A 17,338-nucleotide genomic window follows, 5' to 3' on the forward strand; every position below is an offset into this window, starting at 1 on the left:
TATCGGATCTTCTATCTCCCCTGTTCAGGGTCGAGCTGTCTCGAAGACCGACTTGCAGATCCTGCCTTGAAGGTCGTCGAGCAGGCGACATTAAGCTCCGGCCTTGGAAAATCGTCTAGCAAAGACGCTAAGACCAAAGTCGAGCGACGACTATAAACCCCGAAGGTATGATACTAAATATTTCAATAACAATAGTACGGACACCACATCACCACAGCCGATCGGAACTACACAGCCAAAAACTTAAATGGATACCATATGAAGAGGGCATAAAAGGACTTCATTAATAAACACTGCCGAACGACAGGATTACATTCAAGGATTACAAAAAACGCTCTTTACCGACCCCTCACTCACTCAATATACTCGAAGGCCTCGTCAGGGATGGAGTTGAGGAGCTGGACTCGGTTGACATCCTTGTCGGACAAAGTTTCAGAAATATAGTCGTTCTGCCTAAGCTGGAGAAGAGTAGCATCAATCGCCAGCTCGAACAAGCGGACAATCCGGTCGGTCGCCTTCCCCAGAAATTGGTCTGAGTGCAGGTATTGTTGCTTCAGGACAGCAAAGCGACCCAGCTCGCCCTCCTGATAGGTTTTCAGGGCGGCACGCGAAGGATCTAACTCCTCTTCAAGGCGCTTCACTCGGCCTTGAAGTTCAGCCTCCTTAGCCGAACGACTCTCCCGTTCGACCACCAGGAAGTCCTCCGCCTTCTTCAGATCCTCGGCCAGCTGTCGAGCCTCCTTGTTTTTTTTCCTCCAGATCGGCGATGGCCCGTAGTTTCCTTGTGGAAGTCATATCAAGTTTCCGGTCATAAGTTTTCAGTTGTGCTTCGATCTGGCCTAGCCTACTGACCTGCTCGGCCGATTTTTGCTGCTCCGCCGCCAGGAGTTGTTGAGCCCTCTCCAGCTCAGCCTTCAAATGGGCGGTTGGCGGTCCCTGGGATGAGGAGGCCTCCCTGGAAATTTTGAGCCCCTTCAGCTCATCCTCCACTTGGGCTAGCCGTTGGCACATAGCGATATTCTCCACCCAGAACTGCAAGCAAAGATTAAGGCCGAGCAGAGGTAACTTATGAACTGATGTGTAAATACTAACCCCAGTGGACATCTCCAGATGGATGTCAGCCAGGGCGCCCGGAGGTTTCATGGTCGTTCACGCCCTCGCCTCCTCCCAGATGCGGGCGAGCCGACCCCGGATGTAGACTTGGTGCTGGGGAGAGCTGGGATGGTCGCCTGGCGCAAGAAGATCCTCAGTGGGCAGGCGAAGGGTAGCAGTGATGGATTGTTTCCCACCCAGCGCCGATTGGGCAGAACCAGACGGGCCGGAGGCTTGGGCAGGGCGGACTGGAAGAATGGCTGATCGGGTTATCTTCCGCTTAGCCGGAGGAAGGGAGGTGATTGGTTGAACGGAGAGCGGCTCCTGTAGCTCAGCTACGGATGGAGTTCGATCGGAGGAAGTAGCCTCCACTATTGCGGGAGTTGGGGACGGGACACCTCTCCCCACAGAAGCTTGGACAGCTGAAGTAGCGGATCGGGATGACGCCTCCATTCGACGTCTCTTGCGGGAGAGCGGTACTTCGTCGCCCGAAGACCCCGAACCCTCAGCAGGAATGACGGAGGGTGCGCCACGAACCGATCCCGGGTCAATCGCCCCTTCTACGCCAGGCGTCCGCTCGACGGTCTCATTGCCCGCAATTGCTGTTTCTCCAACTGTGTCTTCCTGTGAGCCAACGGGAGGCAGGCCGAGTCGCTCCATCTCCTTGGCAGCCGCTGCTTCGATTTCGGCCTACTTGGCCTTCATTATACCAGCCACCCGGGCACGCATCATGACGTCAACTGCAAAAGAAGAACAGAATCAGTTAGACTCAAAGGTAAAAGGTTAAAAAAATTTCATACCTAGGCAGCTCGGGAGCTTCACTAGGCTTGGACTCAGCCCAAACATGTACATCACGCCCTCTGGCAACAACTTGTGGATATCAAACTTCAACCCGGCTAACATATTAGCCGCATTGAGGTAATCCAATTGAGTCTTATATCTCTTCAGCTCGGGCGGTCGTGGCAGGGCGGTCTGCCATTGGGTTCGGAAGTGGGGCAGCTCGGGAAATCTCAAGTAGAAGAAGTACTCCTTCCAGTGTTTGTTGGAGGACATCTTGTCGAAGAAGACCAGACCAATACAGGATTGGAACAAGTAGGTACCCAGCTCGGACTGTTTGGGATAGTAGAAGTAATAGAAAATCTGAGGTTTAAGGGAGATGTTGTGCACTTTGAATAGCACAACCACACCACATAACAAGCGGAAAGAGTTGGGAACGAGCTGGGCGAGCGGGACTCGAAAATAGTTGCAAACCTCGGTGATAAACGGATGGATAGGAAACTGGAGACCGACCACGAACTAGTCTCGGAAGAAACAAATAGTGTCGATCGACGAGTTGTGTGGCCAATTGAATGGTCCGGCCAGGACAATTTCATGGTCGAATGGGATGTCAAAAGCGTTAATAAGGTATGTCGCATCACCCGCATCAAACCTGGTCTCCATGGTGGTATACCAGAGACCAGGGGCCGGGTCGCCTGGCTGGGAGGAACTGGCCATAATCGGAAAACAAAGAAGCAGAAGGATTCACTAAGGGAACCGTCGGAAAAACAGAGCAGGATCGACAAGGGGTTCACTGAACAAGAATGACGGAACACCAGAAACCGATAAAAGCCAGAAAGGAAGACGAAGGAACAGAAGTCAAAGCTTATAGGCAAATGGAGCGCCGGAAGAGAAAGTCGGGGATCGCCGGAGCACTGAACGCGGATAATCGCCGAAACGCACGAACATAAAGGCAGCAACGATGGAGCAGGAATCTGCAAGGTGGCTTTATAAAGATGGGGTACGGCTGAGGGCACAGGCATCGGACTGCACATCTGACCGTTGAATTTGAACCGCCAAAAGTCACATTAGCAACTCTCACCTCGGACGTGCGGTGACTACGCCAACGACACATGGCGTCCTCCCACAAGGCAACATTTAATGGGCACATGTTCGGCCTTAATGGAGGTGATTTGCGTACATCACGAGAAGATTCAGACGACGTCAGCATTAGCTGACCGGCTCGCACCCCTTCGAAAGCGGTGAGGAAAAATATCCAAAATACTAAGTACAAAGGCATGAAGCACCTACCGGGGGAGAAAGATCAGTCCCACGGAGACCGGGCGGGATCCGACTCATCTATTAGCCGATCGGCCAACCGTTCACCAGACTACTTGTCTAGTCAGTCGGACTTGCAGCCTCCTTCGACTAGACTTAACGGGGAGGCACGTGATCCGGTGGTAAGACGAGGCCCGCCCGGTAGGAAGTCAAAGTGGTCAACATCCAGGGCAGGCGGCCGATCAGGCGAGCTACCTTCCCAAGCGGCAGGAAGAATAGCCAACCTGTCATCTCAACAGCTTAGCCTAATGCCGAGTTTCCGATGCTCATAAGGCAAAAGCGGGAAGAGACGAAAATCGAGCGGCCATCACGCTCGGCTAACAAGGGACACGACATCAACCCGACAGTTAAGGCTCTCTCGCTCGACAGGGTGAATTCGGACATCAAATCGCCGGCCGAGCGGACATCCAAGTCGGTCCGACCTTGGTGTCGCTCGGAGGGCGTTAGCCAAGCGGTTCCTCCACTCGGCTCGGGGAAGGCGCTAACCGAGCGGTTACTCCGCTCGGAGCGGTAAAGGACAAAGGGAGCAATTGGGAATATCTTCCTAGGAATCAACACCGCCGACAAGAGGCATGGTCGGCGGTATGGTCAGACAGAGAATCGTACAGTAGAAACTTCATTGTCACGTCAGAGATATACTTGTGCTATTAAGGTATGACGCCCGACACACTTTTATGACACATCCAATCCAGGTATACTTTGAGGAGCGTACATGCCTCGGGGAGCGTGCATGTGCCTCTAGGGAGCCCTATATAAGGACCCCCCAAACTTCGACGGAGGTATGATCACTTTTTTTTACTGTAGCTACAGTTCTCGCTTCCCCTTTGCTCTACTTTTTTCTACCGGAGATCTTACTTAAGCGTCGGAGGGTCATCGCCGGAGAACCCCTCCCCGGCTCGACATTATGCTTGCAGGTCCACGTCGGCGAAAAATTTATACTTGCAGAGTCTTCAACCAATCAACGGGAGTGCCACATCCCTAGCGTCCATCGACTCAACGTTCGGACAGAAACAAGTATAAAGAGACTATCAATATTTAAAATCTCAGGTGAATATCAATTAAATAATATATATACTAAAAAAATTAAAATCTACTAATTTTTTTAATACTAAGAGTAAGTTATATTGGTATTTAATTTATTTTTTTTAATTATATATATATATATATATATATATATATATATATAATTTTAATATATTTTTAATTAAATGATAGCAGTTAAATAAAAAAATATTAATATAGAAAATTTTTAATTATTTAACTAGATATGAATACCTATCCGTCCAACCGATCTATTACTTAAAAACAACATCCTACCCGTCGTCTTTCCTCGCACGTGCGTGATTGCCTTTTTACCGTACTGCTGGCAAATCCAGGAACAAATCCAAAACCCATCCCTACCAAACGAGATCTATTTGCTGTATTTGTGGTTTAATGCTGTGCTTGACTTTTCTTTATGCGGACGTCCAACTTCTTCGAAATATTCTCTCACTAATTTAGACTTTTCAACCCCGTAACTTGGGTCTGATGGTAAAAATTAAATACATTCCTATCTATAATTATAGGGATATCATCTGTTAATCACTAAATCGTCATCCCGAGAGAATAGTAAGTTAGATTATTCCTACCCCGCGAGTAGAAGATCAATTAGGGATGAGCATTTTATTAATTCAATTAATTTAATATTAATTTTAAATAGTTTTTTATTTATTTTTAAATAAATATAATTAATTTAGTATTAATTGAAATAATTAAATTTTAATTTACTTCAATTATTTTAGTTTTAATAAAATTTTAATTGAATTTAATTAGCTAATATTAAATTAATTTTTAATTAATTTATAGATCAAATTAAAAATGGTGACCAACTGATCCGAGCACCTTCCGAGAAAGGGCAGGACATTGACAGCAGGGAGTTATTAAAGAGGGGGCAGATTCCTGCTTTATACGCGCACGATCTGCAACAAGGCAAACCCCCTCCTCCTTCACTCTCACCGAAGAAAAATCAGACACAGAGCCTTCATCGCCGTTGTCGTCGCCATGACCAAACATACCTTTTGTTTGGCCGTGGAGAGATCGCTGAGCTTCAAGAACTGGGAAGTCACCGAGCCCGACGCAGAAGCAATCCCCCCCTCGGAAGACCTCAAGCTGCAGCCGCCATCTCTCAGGATCCCGGCGAACTTCCCGGCGCCGCATCTCGAACTCCCGCAGAAGCAGGTGTTTGAGTTCCAGTCGCCGCGGCCAGTGTGCGAGCTCGATGCGGCGGCGACCAAGCTGCAGAAGGTCTACAAGAGCTACAGAACGAGGAGAAATCTCGCCGACTGCGCAGTTGTAGTAGAAGAACTCTGGTCTGTTGTGAACACAAAGAGAATTAAATTCCGCAATCTCTCTTCATCTAGATGATAAAGTGATCACAAAACTCCGCCAACTGCAGGTGGAAGGCACTGGATTTCGCATCTCTCAGGCGTACCTCGGTCTCATTCTTCAACGTCGAGAAGCCGGAACCTGCAGTCTCTAAATGGGCAAGGGCAAAGAAGAGACTAGCCAGGGTAGAAAACTTTTTTCAATGCCATTCAGACTGTATTTTCAAATCAAGCATCGACAATATTTTGTTGATCGCATTCGATCTTTTCAGGTCGGCAAGGGTCTCTCCAAAAACGAGAAAGCCCAGAAATTAGCACTAAGACATTGGCTCGAAGCTGTAAGCATCCACACACACCTACAACTTTCTCTCCCCTTTTCTGCTGAAAGAATTTCCTTTTGGAAACTTAATATCGGCATTGCAGATTGATCCGAGACATAGGTATGGGCACAACTTGCATTTATATTACGACGTCTGGTTTGCAAGCGAAAGCACTCAGCCATTTTTTTACTGGTAAGCGAAAAAGAATCAATCGAGCAAATGCTTTCTTGCTGGTTGTTGTTTTTTTTTTCTCTTTCTCATCTTTAAATTTGGGGAAATGTTTAGGTTGGATGTTGGAGATGGAAGAGAAGTAAACCTCGAGGAGTGCCGAAGATGCAAGCTTCAAAAGCAGTGCATCACCTATCTTGGTCCAGTAAGCTCCTTGTTTCTCACGTTAGTGTAGTTCATAATTTACCCTAACTTACGATTTAAAAGCAAAGCGTGTTCTATGGACTTGCAGAAAGAGAGGGAAGCATATGAAGTCATAGTCGAGGATGGAAAGCTTGTGTACAAAATGAGTGAAACGCTAGTGAACACCACTGAGGGATCAAAGTGGATATTTGTGCTCAGCACGTCTAGATCATTATATGTGGGGAAGGTAAATCATTGAACAGAGAAACTAAAATATAAAATGCTACAAAATCTTTCCTAAAATGGGTTATTTTAATCTCTGAGCAGAAGACGAAGGGCACATTCCAGCACTCCAGCTTTTTAGCTGGGGGTGCTACAACGGCAGCAGGAAGACTGGTGGCACATGAAGGCACACTCCAGGTAAGAATTCAATCCAAGAAATAATTTTTGCTCAACTAATTAAAAAGTTCTAAACTTTGAAGTAGAATTGACCTAAGAACAAAAGTATGATCCTTGTTTTAAGTGTTTGTGAATTGGTGATTGCATGTTTCAGGCTATATGGCCATACAGTGGCCATTATCTTCCCACAGAGGATAATTTTAATGAGTTCATCAGTTTCCTGGAGGACAATGAAGTGGACCTGACGAATGTCAAGGTAATTGAATTGTTTTCTTCAGAAAGCAAGAAATTAACAATTTTGAGGGGATTGCAAGGATGAAGAGTTCAGAGATTTACTTACCTTTCATTGTACAGAGATGCTCCGTCGACGACGACGACTACACTTCAGCCAGCAAGAGCCTCGCCGGTGACCACCTCGAGAGTGCCGCGGAGGCGGTAGGCGGGTCGGAGACGGGACCCAGAGCCGACGTCGGGACGGCCGCATTGGACCTGCGAAACGACGCTGCCGGCGAGAGGAAGGCGACCCCGTTGCCGCTCACCAGGCGGGCGTCGAGCAAGTGGACGACGGCCGCCGGCGCCCGCATCAGCTGCGTCCGCGATTACCCGGCGGACCTCCAATCGCTGGCGCTCGAGCAGGTCAACCTCTCGCCGCGGGTGGCCCTCTCCCCCGCTGCCGACAAATTCAAGACCCCGATCCCGTCGCCGCGGCCGAGCCCCACATTGCGGCTCTCTCCGCGTCTCCAGCGCATGGCCGTCCTCACGCCGTCCGCACCGCCGTCGCCGCAGCGAAGCCCTAAGGTTCGGCTCTCGCCGTGGGAACCCTACAGGGGATTGGCTTAGCGCATTGAGATTTTTTCTTTCTTTCTTTTCAAGAAAAAAAAAATGTTCATTAATTGCCTGAGCACCGGAACAATGACGGTTGTTTTCCTTTTGTGACATATTATTAGACGAGATGAATAGAACACAGGAAAAATAGTAGTTTGTGTAACTTTGGTCTAATAGCATCTGTAATATAACTAAACATTTATCTCAAAATATTTATGATCGTCACGCAATATTATCTATTAAATATCGTATTCTTTAAATACCTTATTCTTTAATTATCTTAAATTTCACCGCTCAAATAAATATTTAACGATCTCATCTATCAAATATATCTATCTTAAATTTCATAATAAAATTTTTCACCAATCAAATATTTTTAGATTTCATTATCATTTTATTAATTTACATCTAATTTTATATTTAAATAAAATTAATTATACTTATCAATTTATAATTTAATATATTTCATTGATATTTTCCTAACTATTTTTTACTTAATATTTATTTATATTTTGATAATTATTAAATATAATTAATTTAATAATAATATTTTATTTAAATACAAGGAGACATATTTTTTTAAAAAAATAATATAATATACAGGAATATAAATATTTCATAAATTTAAAATTAAAATAGTGAAGTACAAACCATGTTAATAAAATATAGAATGATAAACCATAAAATTAAAAAAAAAACTATAATTAGTTAATAAAATAAATAAAATTTACAACATGCTCAATCTTTTCTTCGGTTGCTCACATATTCCTAGATGATTATGAAGTTGTTCATCTATCATATCTCGTATATCCATTACGAGGAGTTGATATGTTTGAATTAGTTGGTCAACTTTCTTATTGTTATTATACTCATCCAAATATGCTACTGATTGTTACATAACCTTATTCAATTCATCAATTACCCTTTACTCTTTCTTTACCTTTCCTCTTTACTGCTTTTTTGTCCCATTGGACGAGATCGGACTTCTCTATCACCCACATCAACAATTGTTTTAGGATTTGAAGAATCAGTATGTGCACTTAATGATTCTGATGTCCTTGCTTTCTTTTTAGCCCATCACTCTGAGAATTGAGGAGAGTACATCAGACTATCTTTCACAATCATCCACACATGTTCATATTGGAAAGTAGATTTAAAAGTACTTTTGTATTCTTCATGAGCCTGCACCATTAAATCCTTATCGCTTTATCCGCTTGGTTGATCATTGTACCATTTATTGTAAATTCAATTATATCTATTCACGATCTTTTCACCGAAGCCCAATGTGATTTTGCTTTATCCATGGTTCTCTTTTTAGCTCCCTTATCCTGATTGGTATTGTAGTTGTTGGAACCAATCTTGCCTCAAGATGGTTGGTGTGACCATGGGTTTTGATGGTTTGGATAAAAGGGTTTAACTTAAGTTTACCCTTGTATTTGATATGTATATTTGAGTTGTGTAGATTTACAGGATACACATATGACTCATCTTGATGGCTTCATGTCCGGTGAAGGATGGAGCATCCAAAGGATCGTGGACAAGGAAAGTAGCAAGGACAAGAGCCGAGGGAAGCGCACTTCAAGGCATACACTAAGGATGACATTGGGACAAGCCGCGGGCTTGAATGCATCCGAGGGACGAGAGCCAAAGGAATGAGGCTTAAAGGTAAGAGGTCAAAGCGGCAAAGAAGATTCAAATGAGTCTTGAGGGTCCAAATGCGAGAGAAATGTATTCGAGAAAAAAATCCTAGGTTTAAGGTTTTACCAGTCGTCTGGGTATGGAACCAGACAACTAGGGAAGGGCACAGAATGCTTCTATGGCCAATGACTGAAGGGATTAGTCGACTGGTGAAAGCACCAGTCGACTGGTAAAAAGTCGTTGGCAGAATCGCGAGTTCTGTGGAGTACCGTTCGTTAGCACCGGTCGACTGATAACGGTGATTTTCCCAAGCTCTATATAATGGAGTTTGGGCTGGCTGACCTTTGTTATCAAAATAGAGATGGTTAATCCCTATTAGTAGTATTCCAAGTGCCCTAGTATCTCAAGTATTCTTGTGAGAGTTGTGGTGAGGTTACTTCATCCACAAAGAGATACGTGAGCTAGTCAGAGGTTTTTGGAGAAGTCATCCAGCGATGGATCGGAATCGTCCACCTTACAGACAATCGTGGAGTAGGAGATTTATCTCCGAACCACGTAAATCATTGTGTTGTGGTTTGCTTGCTCTTTCTTGTCTATAGCTTTAGTGTTTATTTGTTTTCCACTATGCACTGTGCACTAACGAATACGTAGGAAGGAAAGTAATTTGGGGTCAACGTCTATTCAACCCTCCTTCTAGGCAATCCAAGATCTTCAACAAGCGGTATAAGAGCGAGGTTGCACTTCACCAGACTAACCGCCAAGAAGAGCAACTTCCAAGAATGATCGACTTGATTGAACGTCCAAATTATGAAGGAGGAAGTCTATGGAACACCACATTTTGGATGAAGATGAAGAACTTTTTCGAGACGGATTGGGACACCATGGCAGTTGTTGAGGAACCGTTCGAAGCCCCAAGAGATAAGAAAGGAAAGAGACTCCAACCACGTTATTAGACTAAAGAGCAAGTCTCACGATCAAAGGTAAATTCAAAGGTAATATCAATTTTAATTGATATTTTGCCTAATGATGTGATGAGTCATGTAGGTGAATACGAGAACGCTCATGAGTTGTAAAGCAAGGTAAATATGGTTCTAAATGAAGAACCTATGTTTGCACACTAAGAGGAGAAGTCCGAGGAAAGGGACATAGTGGCTTAAGTGGAGGTGGAGCAACCAGAAGTTGACTCATGTTTAACATCTGAGGAGGAGAAGGATGAAGAAATGACATCCACAAGTGTGGATGAGGATATGTCATCAAAGTTTAAAGAATAAGCCAAGACGGATGAAGAACAGGTCTTGGAAGTAATCAACCTAGCTAGCACCTCCGCCAAAGTGAAGTCAAAGGACCATATCATTTGCTTTGGGTACAATGAGAAGGGCACTATAAGAGTAAGTACCTAATTGGTAAGAAAAAGGTAACTCCTAAATCTAATCAAGTTATTTTAAATACTAACATGAGTTGTAGGAATGAAAAAAAAAAACCCTAAGGAGGAGAATGTGCATCTTATGCTTCACATGTAGGGAGAAGGGCCACTATGGTACCAAATGCCCTAAGAAGAGGGAGATCAAGAAGCTAGCGAATTTGAAGAAATGGGAGAAGAAAAGAAGATCAAATCAAGGGGGAGTTTCAAGGTAAGGGAGGTATGGGAATTTGAATTGTAATTCAAATTTTTATTTTTCCATGCATGTTAGGAGAAATGATTTTTTTAATCATAGTATGCCCATGCATAATTTTGGTTTTAGATATCATGATAGAAATAGGGTCAATATAGATCATAACCCTAGGAGACCTATTTATACTAAATCTGGTAATGGTAAACCTAAGGAGAACCTAGGCATTAATTCTAAGAAGGGGAGATATATGCCTAGAAAGATGGGTAGGTTTAGGAATGCCCAATATGGATAAGTCAATTCTAGGGCAAGGAATCTAGAAAAGAAAAATCAAGTTTTGAAGGCAACAGTTGATAAGTTGGAGAAAATCTTAGAGAGATTTAATGTTGGGTCTAAAGGGGTTAGGTATGGTATTGGGTAGCCAAAAATCCAACAATGATAGATCAAGTTTGGAACACCGATCTAGTCCTCCAATGCCAAAAGGAGATCATATGCTAGGGTGACACATAATAATGGCAAGGGAGGAGTAACTAAGGGTAAGGAAGAGTCATCCAAGGCCAATGAGAAGAAATATGCTAGGATTACATATGATTATTGTTGGCGCTACCCGGAATTCCGTTCTATTTCCCCTGTACAAAAATTTGTACAAGCACAGAACTTTTCCTAACAACCCACGTGCTTTTCAGAAGTTAAACTTGGATTGCAAACGAAACTTAACATTATTAATCCAAGTTCAACCCATGTGTTCATCAGAAGTTAAACCATATTACAGAAGTTGATTAAATATCTGTTTTAAGGATTGACTTCCAGGTCGTTGGCGAGGCACTCGGCCTTCTTGGGTATAGGATCATCCACCACTTCCTAGTCAAAACCTTTCAAAGAAATTAAATATTTAAACTCCTTACAGTAAACCCTAGGTTAAACTACAGAGACCTCAATCAAAGCACAATATCGCTAGCCTCTTGTGTTGGTACTTCAGAATCCATACAAAGGAAAAATAAACTAGTACACAGCGGAAACAATTAACTAGTTATACCTTTCTTTGTAGCTTAAAGACCTCTTGATCTTCTGCTGTATTCCTCTCCTCCTCTTGGACGTCGTGTGGGCGACGATCTACCAAGACGCAAAAACCACCCAAGTCCTTCTTTCTTCCAAGACTTTCGGCCACCAAGGGATCAAAGCTAGGAACACCACCTCTTGTTCTTCTTTCTTCCTTGCAACCCACCGGCCACAAGATGGTTGAAGCCTCTTGATGTCGCCGACCTTAGGTGAGAAAGCAAGGGGAGAATAAGAATATGAGAGGGTCGACCACAAGGAGAATAGAAGAGGGATAGAAATTGTGTAGATGATTATTTCCACTAAGGCACCATCTATCCTCTTTTATAATCCTTGGTAATGGTTAAAAAGAAAAGATTTTAACAACAATTAAAATCTCTCTTTTAAATTTCCTATTGTGGATGGTACAAAAGGAAAGTTTTAAAATTAAAAATCTCTCTTTTAAACATTATAGATGACTACAAAAAGGAAAGTTTTTTAAAATTAAAACCTCTCTTTTAAATCATGGTTATAAAAAAGGAAAGTTTTAACAAAAATAAAATCTCTCTTTTAAACCATTGTAGATGGTTACAAAAGGAAAGATTTTTTAAATTTAAAACTCTCTTTTAAAACCATGTGGATGACTTCAAAAAAGGAAAACTTTTAAAATTTAAAATCTCTGATCTTTTAAAACATTGTAAATGGCTACAAAAAGAAAGATTTAAAAAATTAAAAACCCACTTTTAAACTCATCTTGGCCGGCCCCTTGCTTATGTTAGTATTAGCTCTAGTACCAATTATGAGATGATTGTAAAGGGCTCATATTGTATCATATATCATTATTAATAAAAGGCAAAAGTTGGTTATTATATTTATTACAGTTCAGTGCCGATTGAATAAATATAATAATGTCCTTGGGTAGTAGGTTCTTATCTACAGTATATCAATTGGTTGAATTGATAGTGAGATATTGTAGAGAACACTACTCTTAACTATTCTTAGTCTAGCATTAATATACAATGACAATATTAATGCGTTGTGACTAGCATGTAGGTCAACGGATGACTTGATCTCACAAGTCATGGATATGAGATATTAGGTTGACACATGGATATATATTAGAGAATATATACTGAATGACCTGCTATGAGAATATTTCATGGATCGTCGGATTAGTGTCATAAACATTCTCATGTGACTATTGGTATGAATAGTCCTTAGACCTGAAGTCACTACGGTTCCCTACATAAGGAGTTGTATACTTTGGTATCGTCAAACGTCACCCATAACTGGGTGGACTATAAAGTCGATCACTGGGTATGTAATGAATTATGGGGAGGAATGTGAGTGATGTAGATGGGATCTATCCCTTCTATATGACGTAAGCGATATCTGTGGGCCCCTTGATTAGTAGGACACAAGAAAGCATGACCATGAGTAAATGAGTCAATATGAGATATTGAGCTTATTTGATAAGTGTGTCTACTTGGAGATCAAGAAACATAAAGATTGATAAGAGGATGACACGGTCTATGCCTCATTGATCAATCTAGATATCAAGGATAGAGGGACCAAGTCATACATGATGATAGCTACGACAGGTTAGGTCGGATCTCGACTTTCTCGTCACTTTGGTAGCAATGATGCCTTGCTAGATGTCACTCATTGTTTATGTATCGCAAATGGTGATTTGGGTATATTGCCAACATTACGAGAACCTATAGGGTCACACACAAAGAACAAGTTGATATGGAGATAGGTTCATGTGATGAATCTATGGATTAAGTGTAATCCGATTTTGACACATTGAGTTATATTCAAAGGGATCCAATTGTTGGATTGAGTTCAATTGCATGGGAATCAATGGGTTAGACTCATTGGGTGAACTTGAGTTCACAAAGGAAGTTGAATGATCAAAATTCAATCATTGGATTGAATGGTTGATTTTGAGCCATTGGATTAGAAGATGAAAGGATGGAGACTCTTGGTATACCATGGGATGGTTATATAAATCATTTTGGAAGTGATTTTCATTAGATGTAAATGTGAAGAGACCCTTGGCATTCTCCTTCTTCCTCCTTCCCTATCTTGGCCAAACACACCATTGAGGTTGCTAGCACAACCTTGTGTGTTTTTCCTTCTCCATCTTGCTTTGTTTGTGAGACAAGTAAAGACAAGGCTTATTCGTGTGGATACCATAGAGGCGCGGATGCTTGAACGCACTGAGATTCAGATCCAGTGAAAAGGTTGCTGTCAAGATTGCGAAGGGCACGCAACAAAGGTATAATCCTATCATGTAGCTTAGTATAGATTATGAATAGAAACTGTTTCTTCCCTTCGCATGAAGTTGCTGGATAGAGGATCTAGTATTTTTCCGCTGCATTTCCGCGTCTTTGGCGCGCAAGATCCCAACAGGTTAAGCACCAAACAAGGGGTGGCCGACCCCTTACTTGGGCACTAAGCAAGGATGTGGCCGGCCATAAGGATGATTTGGGTGGATGCGAGACTTTATACATAGAGACTACAATAGAGACCTAGAGGAGGAATTGGTTTTGGCCTCCTGATGAGCTTTAGCTTCCTATGTTCGACCCGAACACCCAACTCAAGTTCATCAATAATAACTCATACCACTAAAGAGTTATTATTGAATTACCGCACCAATCCCAAATTACATTATGGACACCTTCTTATTATGAGTGCATTAATCTCCCTATGTTTAAGATATCGAGTGTCCATTAATTAAATGAGTTATTGACAACTCACTTAATTAATATCTAGCTCCAAGAGTAGTACCACTCAACTTCATTGTCATGTCGGAACTAAGTCCACCTGCAGGGTTTACATGACAATCCTTATGAGCTCCTCAAGGGGACATCATCATCCTAATTAATAGGACACAGTTTTCTTCTATAATCAACAATACACCATATAAATAATATTATTTCCCAACTTATTGGGCTTATTGATTTAACGAATAAATCTCACCCTTTGATAAATTAAAGAAATAAATACTAAATACATGTACTTGTTATTATATCGGGATTAAGAGTACACACATCCATAATAACAGAGGTTCTATTCTTTTATACAGTCAGTATAAAAGGAACAACCTCAAATGGTTCTGCTCTATACACACATAGTGTACTAGTGTAATTTTATAGTCAAAATAAATTAATACCAAATTACACTACAACCATACCAATGGTTTGTCCCAATCCATCTTGGTTGTGAGCTTCTATTTATAATTTATAAGGAACTGATAACATGATCTTCTGTGTGACACCACACACCATGTTATCTACAATATAAATTAAATGGGCAACTACATTTAATTAAATATAGAGATTTGACCAATGTGATTCTCATTTTAAAATAAATGTTTATACAAAAAGCTAGGATTCTAGTATACATTCTAACAATCTCCCACTTATATTAAAAAACTATGCTGCCATATATGCTATCATACATCTCATCCCCATCCCCTCAACATGCCCATCAAAAGCTCTCGTCGGAAGGGCCTTAATGAAAGGATCTGCTAAGTTATCTTCTGATGCAATCTTGGCGACAACAACTTCTCCTCGCTTTACGATGTCTCGTATCAAGTGGTACTTGCGCTCAATGTGTTTACTTGCCTTATGGGCTCGTGGTTCCTTCGAGTTTGCTACTGCACCACTATTATCACAATAAATTGTGATAATTTTGGGCAAACCAGGAATCACATCTAAGTTCATCAAGAAGTTTTTGAGCCATACAACATCTTTAGCTGCCTCAGAGGCTGCCACATACTCAGCTTCCATGGTGGAGTCTGAAACGCATTTCTGCTTAACACTCCTCCATGCTATGGCTCCACCTCCCAAAGTAAACACATACCCTGAGGTTGACTTACTATTGTCCCTATCTGATTGGAAGTCTGAATCCGTGTAACCCACAAGGAGCAAATTATCTGCCTGGTAAACTAGCATATAATCTCTAGTCCTTTTCAGGTACTTCAATATATGTTTTATGGCAGTCCAATGTCCTTGTCCTAGGTTACTTTGATATCTGTTAACCATGCTCACGGCAAAATAGATATCTGGTCTCATACATAGCATCGCATACATTAGGCTTCCTACAACCAAAGCATAAGGAACTACATTCATGTCCTCTATTTTCTTTGATATTTTAGGAGACATCTCTTTAGACAAAAAGGTACTCCATGCCGAAAAGGTAGAAAACCTTTCTTGGAGTTTTGCACGCTAAAACGAGCTAAAATAGTATCGATGTATGAAGCTTGGGATAAGTACAACATTCTTTTCTTGTGATCCCTTATTATTTTGATCCCAAGAATATGTCCACATTCTCCCAAATCCTTTATATCAAACTGCTTGGACAACCATACACTTACGTCTGCCAATACTTTGACATTGTTGCCAATGAGTAAAATGTCATCTACGTATAGTATAAGAAATACCACCACATTTTCGTCACTCTTCTTGTATACACAAGACTCATCCAGACACTGAATAAATCCATAAGACTTGATCACTTCATTAAACCAGATGTTTCAAGATCTCGAAGCTTGCTTCAGTCCATAGATAGACCGATTGAGCGTACATAAAAGATGCTCTTTGCCCTTCGCAATGGATCCCTCTGGTTGCTTCATATGGATATTTTCTTCAAGACTTTCATTACGGAAAGTTGTCTTGACATCCATTTGCCAAATCTCATAATCCATATGAGCGGTAATAAATAAAAGAATTCGGATATGTAACGCCCTGTTGGGTTTTTCGGGCCGCGAAAACCGCTTTTCGCGTCGCGAAAACCCCGAATCGCCCAAGCCACGGATCTCGTGCAAGGTAAAACTTTCGAAAAATACGAGTACGAGTTTAAAACACGATCGACTCTTAGATCTACGAGGGAAAAACATTTACCCTTGATGCGTGCCCTTCGTAATCCCGCAACGTCCAAAGGTAGCCGGATCTCGAGACCGTCAAGCGAACGGTCCTCTAGCGGTATCTACACGAACAAGGAGTGGTCTTCTACCACTCAAAGATGGAGAGGAGAACCCACAAGTGTGCTAGCACTTTCTAGGGCTCTCAGATTGGATCTAAAAGGTGAGAAAGGAGAGAAGGGAAAAAGGAACTCATACACTCCTCTAGGTACTCTCCTTTTGTAACCTTCACACCACCTAGTTGCTTGGAATCAACTCTCACTTCTTCTCCACCATGAAGCCACGACCAAAAGCAAGCTTGAGAGAGGGAGAAGCACCGAAGGAAGAAGAAGCATTGAACACCATTCAATTTCCACCAAATGAAACCCTTTCCTCACTTAGTGTGGCCGGCCACCACATGTGTAACCCCCACATTAATGTGGCCGGCCACATTAAGAGGATTAATGGTGTGTAACCTCCATGAGGTGGCACACCATTATATAAGGGGATGATGTGGCATGCCATGTAGGATGAGTCATCCTCATGATGTGGCAATTCATCAAGTCAAAACTTGATGTGTCAACCTCTATTTGGTCAAGTCAAACTTGACCAATGCTCTTCCTTGTTGAGTTAAATCCAAGCTTTGATTCAAGTCAATTTTAATTTAATGAATCTCAATTCATTAATATAAATTAACTCATG

At 42.1% G+C, this 17,338-nt stretch overlaps 1 protein-coding gene across 1 annotated transcript; it reads left to right on the forward strand.

The window, feature by feature from the left end:
* Positions 1–5,113: 5,113 nt before the first annotated feature.
* Positions 5,114–7,607, forward strand: LOC122009924 (IQ domain-containing protein IQM4-like). The gene is made up of 9 exons (XM_042566238.1): positions 5,114–5,534; positions 5,621–5,735; positions 5,822–5,887; positions 5,973–6,061; positions 6,155–6,242; positions 6,330–6,467; positions 6,548–6,640; positions 6,774–6,875; positions 6,974–7,607. Exons 1-9 carry the CDS (start codon positions 5,227–5,229, stop codon positions 7,457–7,459), a joined length of 1,485 nt encoding a protein of 494 aa, XP_042422172.1. The 5' UTR covers positions 5,114–5,226; the 3' UTR covers positions 7,460–7,607.
* Positions 7,608–17,338: the final 9,731 nt, after the last annotated feature.

The sequence above is a fragment of the Zingiber officinale genome, chromosome 8A, assembly GCF_018446385.1.
Source record: "Zingiber officinale cultivar Zhangliang chromosome 8A, Zo_v1.1, whole genome shotgun sequence".
NCBI lineage: Eukaryota > Viridiplantae > Streptophyta > Magnoliopsida > Zingiberales > Zingiberaceae > Zingiber > Zingiber officinale.

Excerpts from the sequence above, each read along its gene's own strand:
- LOC122009924 (XM_042566238.1), top strand. The coding sequence starts at position 5,227 with ATGACCAAACATACCTTTTGTTTGGCCGTGGAGAGATCGCTGAGCTTC. Across the intron at positions 6,468-6,547 it reads GATCATTATATGTGGGGAAG|AAGACGAAGGGCACATTCCA; the intron begins GTAAATCATTGA and ends ATCTCTGAGCAG. Across the intron at positions 6,876-6,973 it reads TGGACCTGACGAATGTCAAG|AGATGCTCCGTCGACGACGA; the intron begins GTAATTGAATTG and ends TTCATTGTACAG.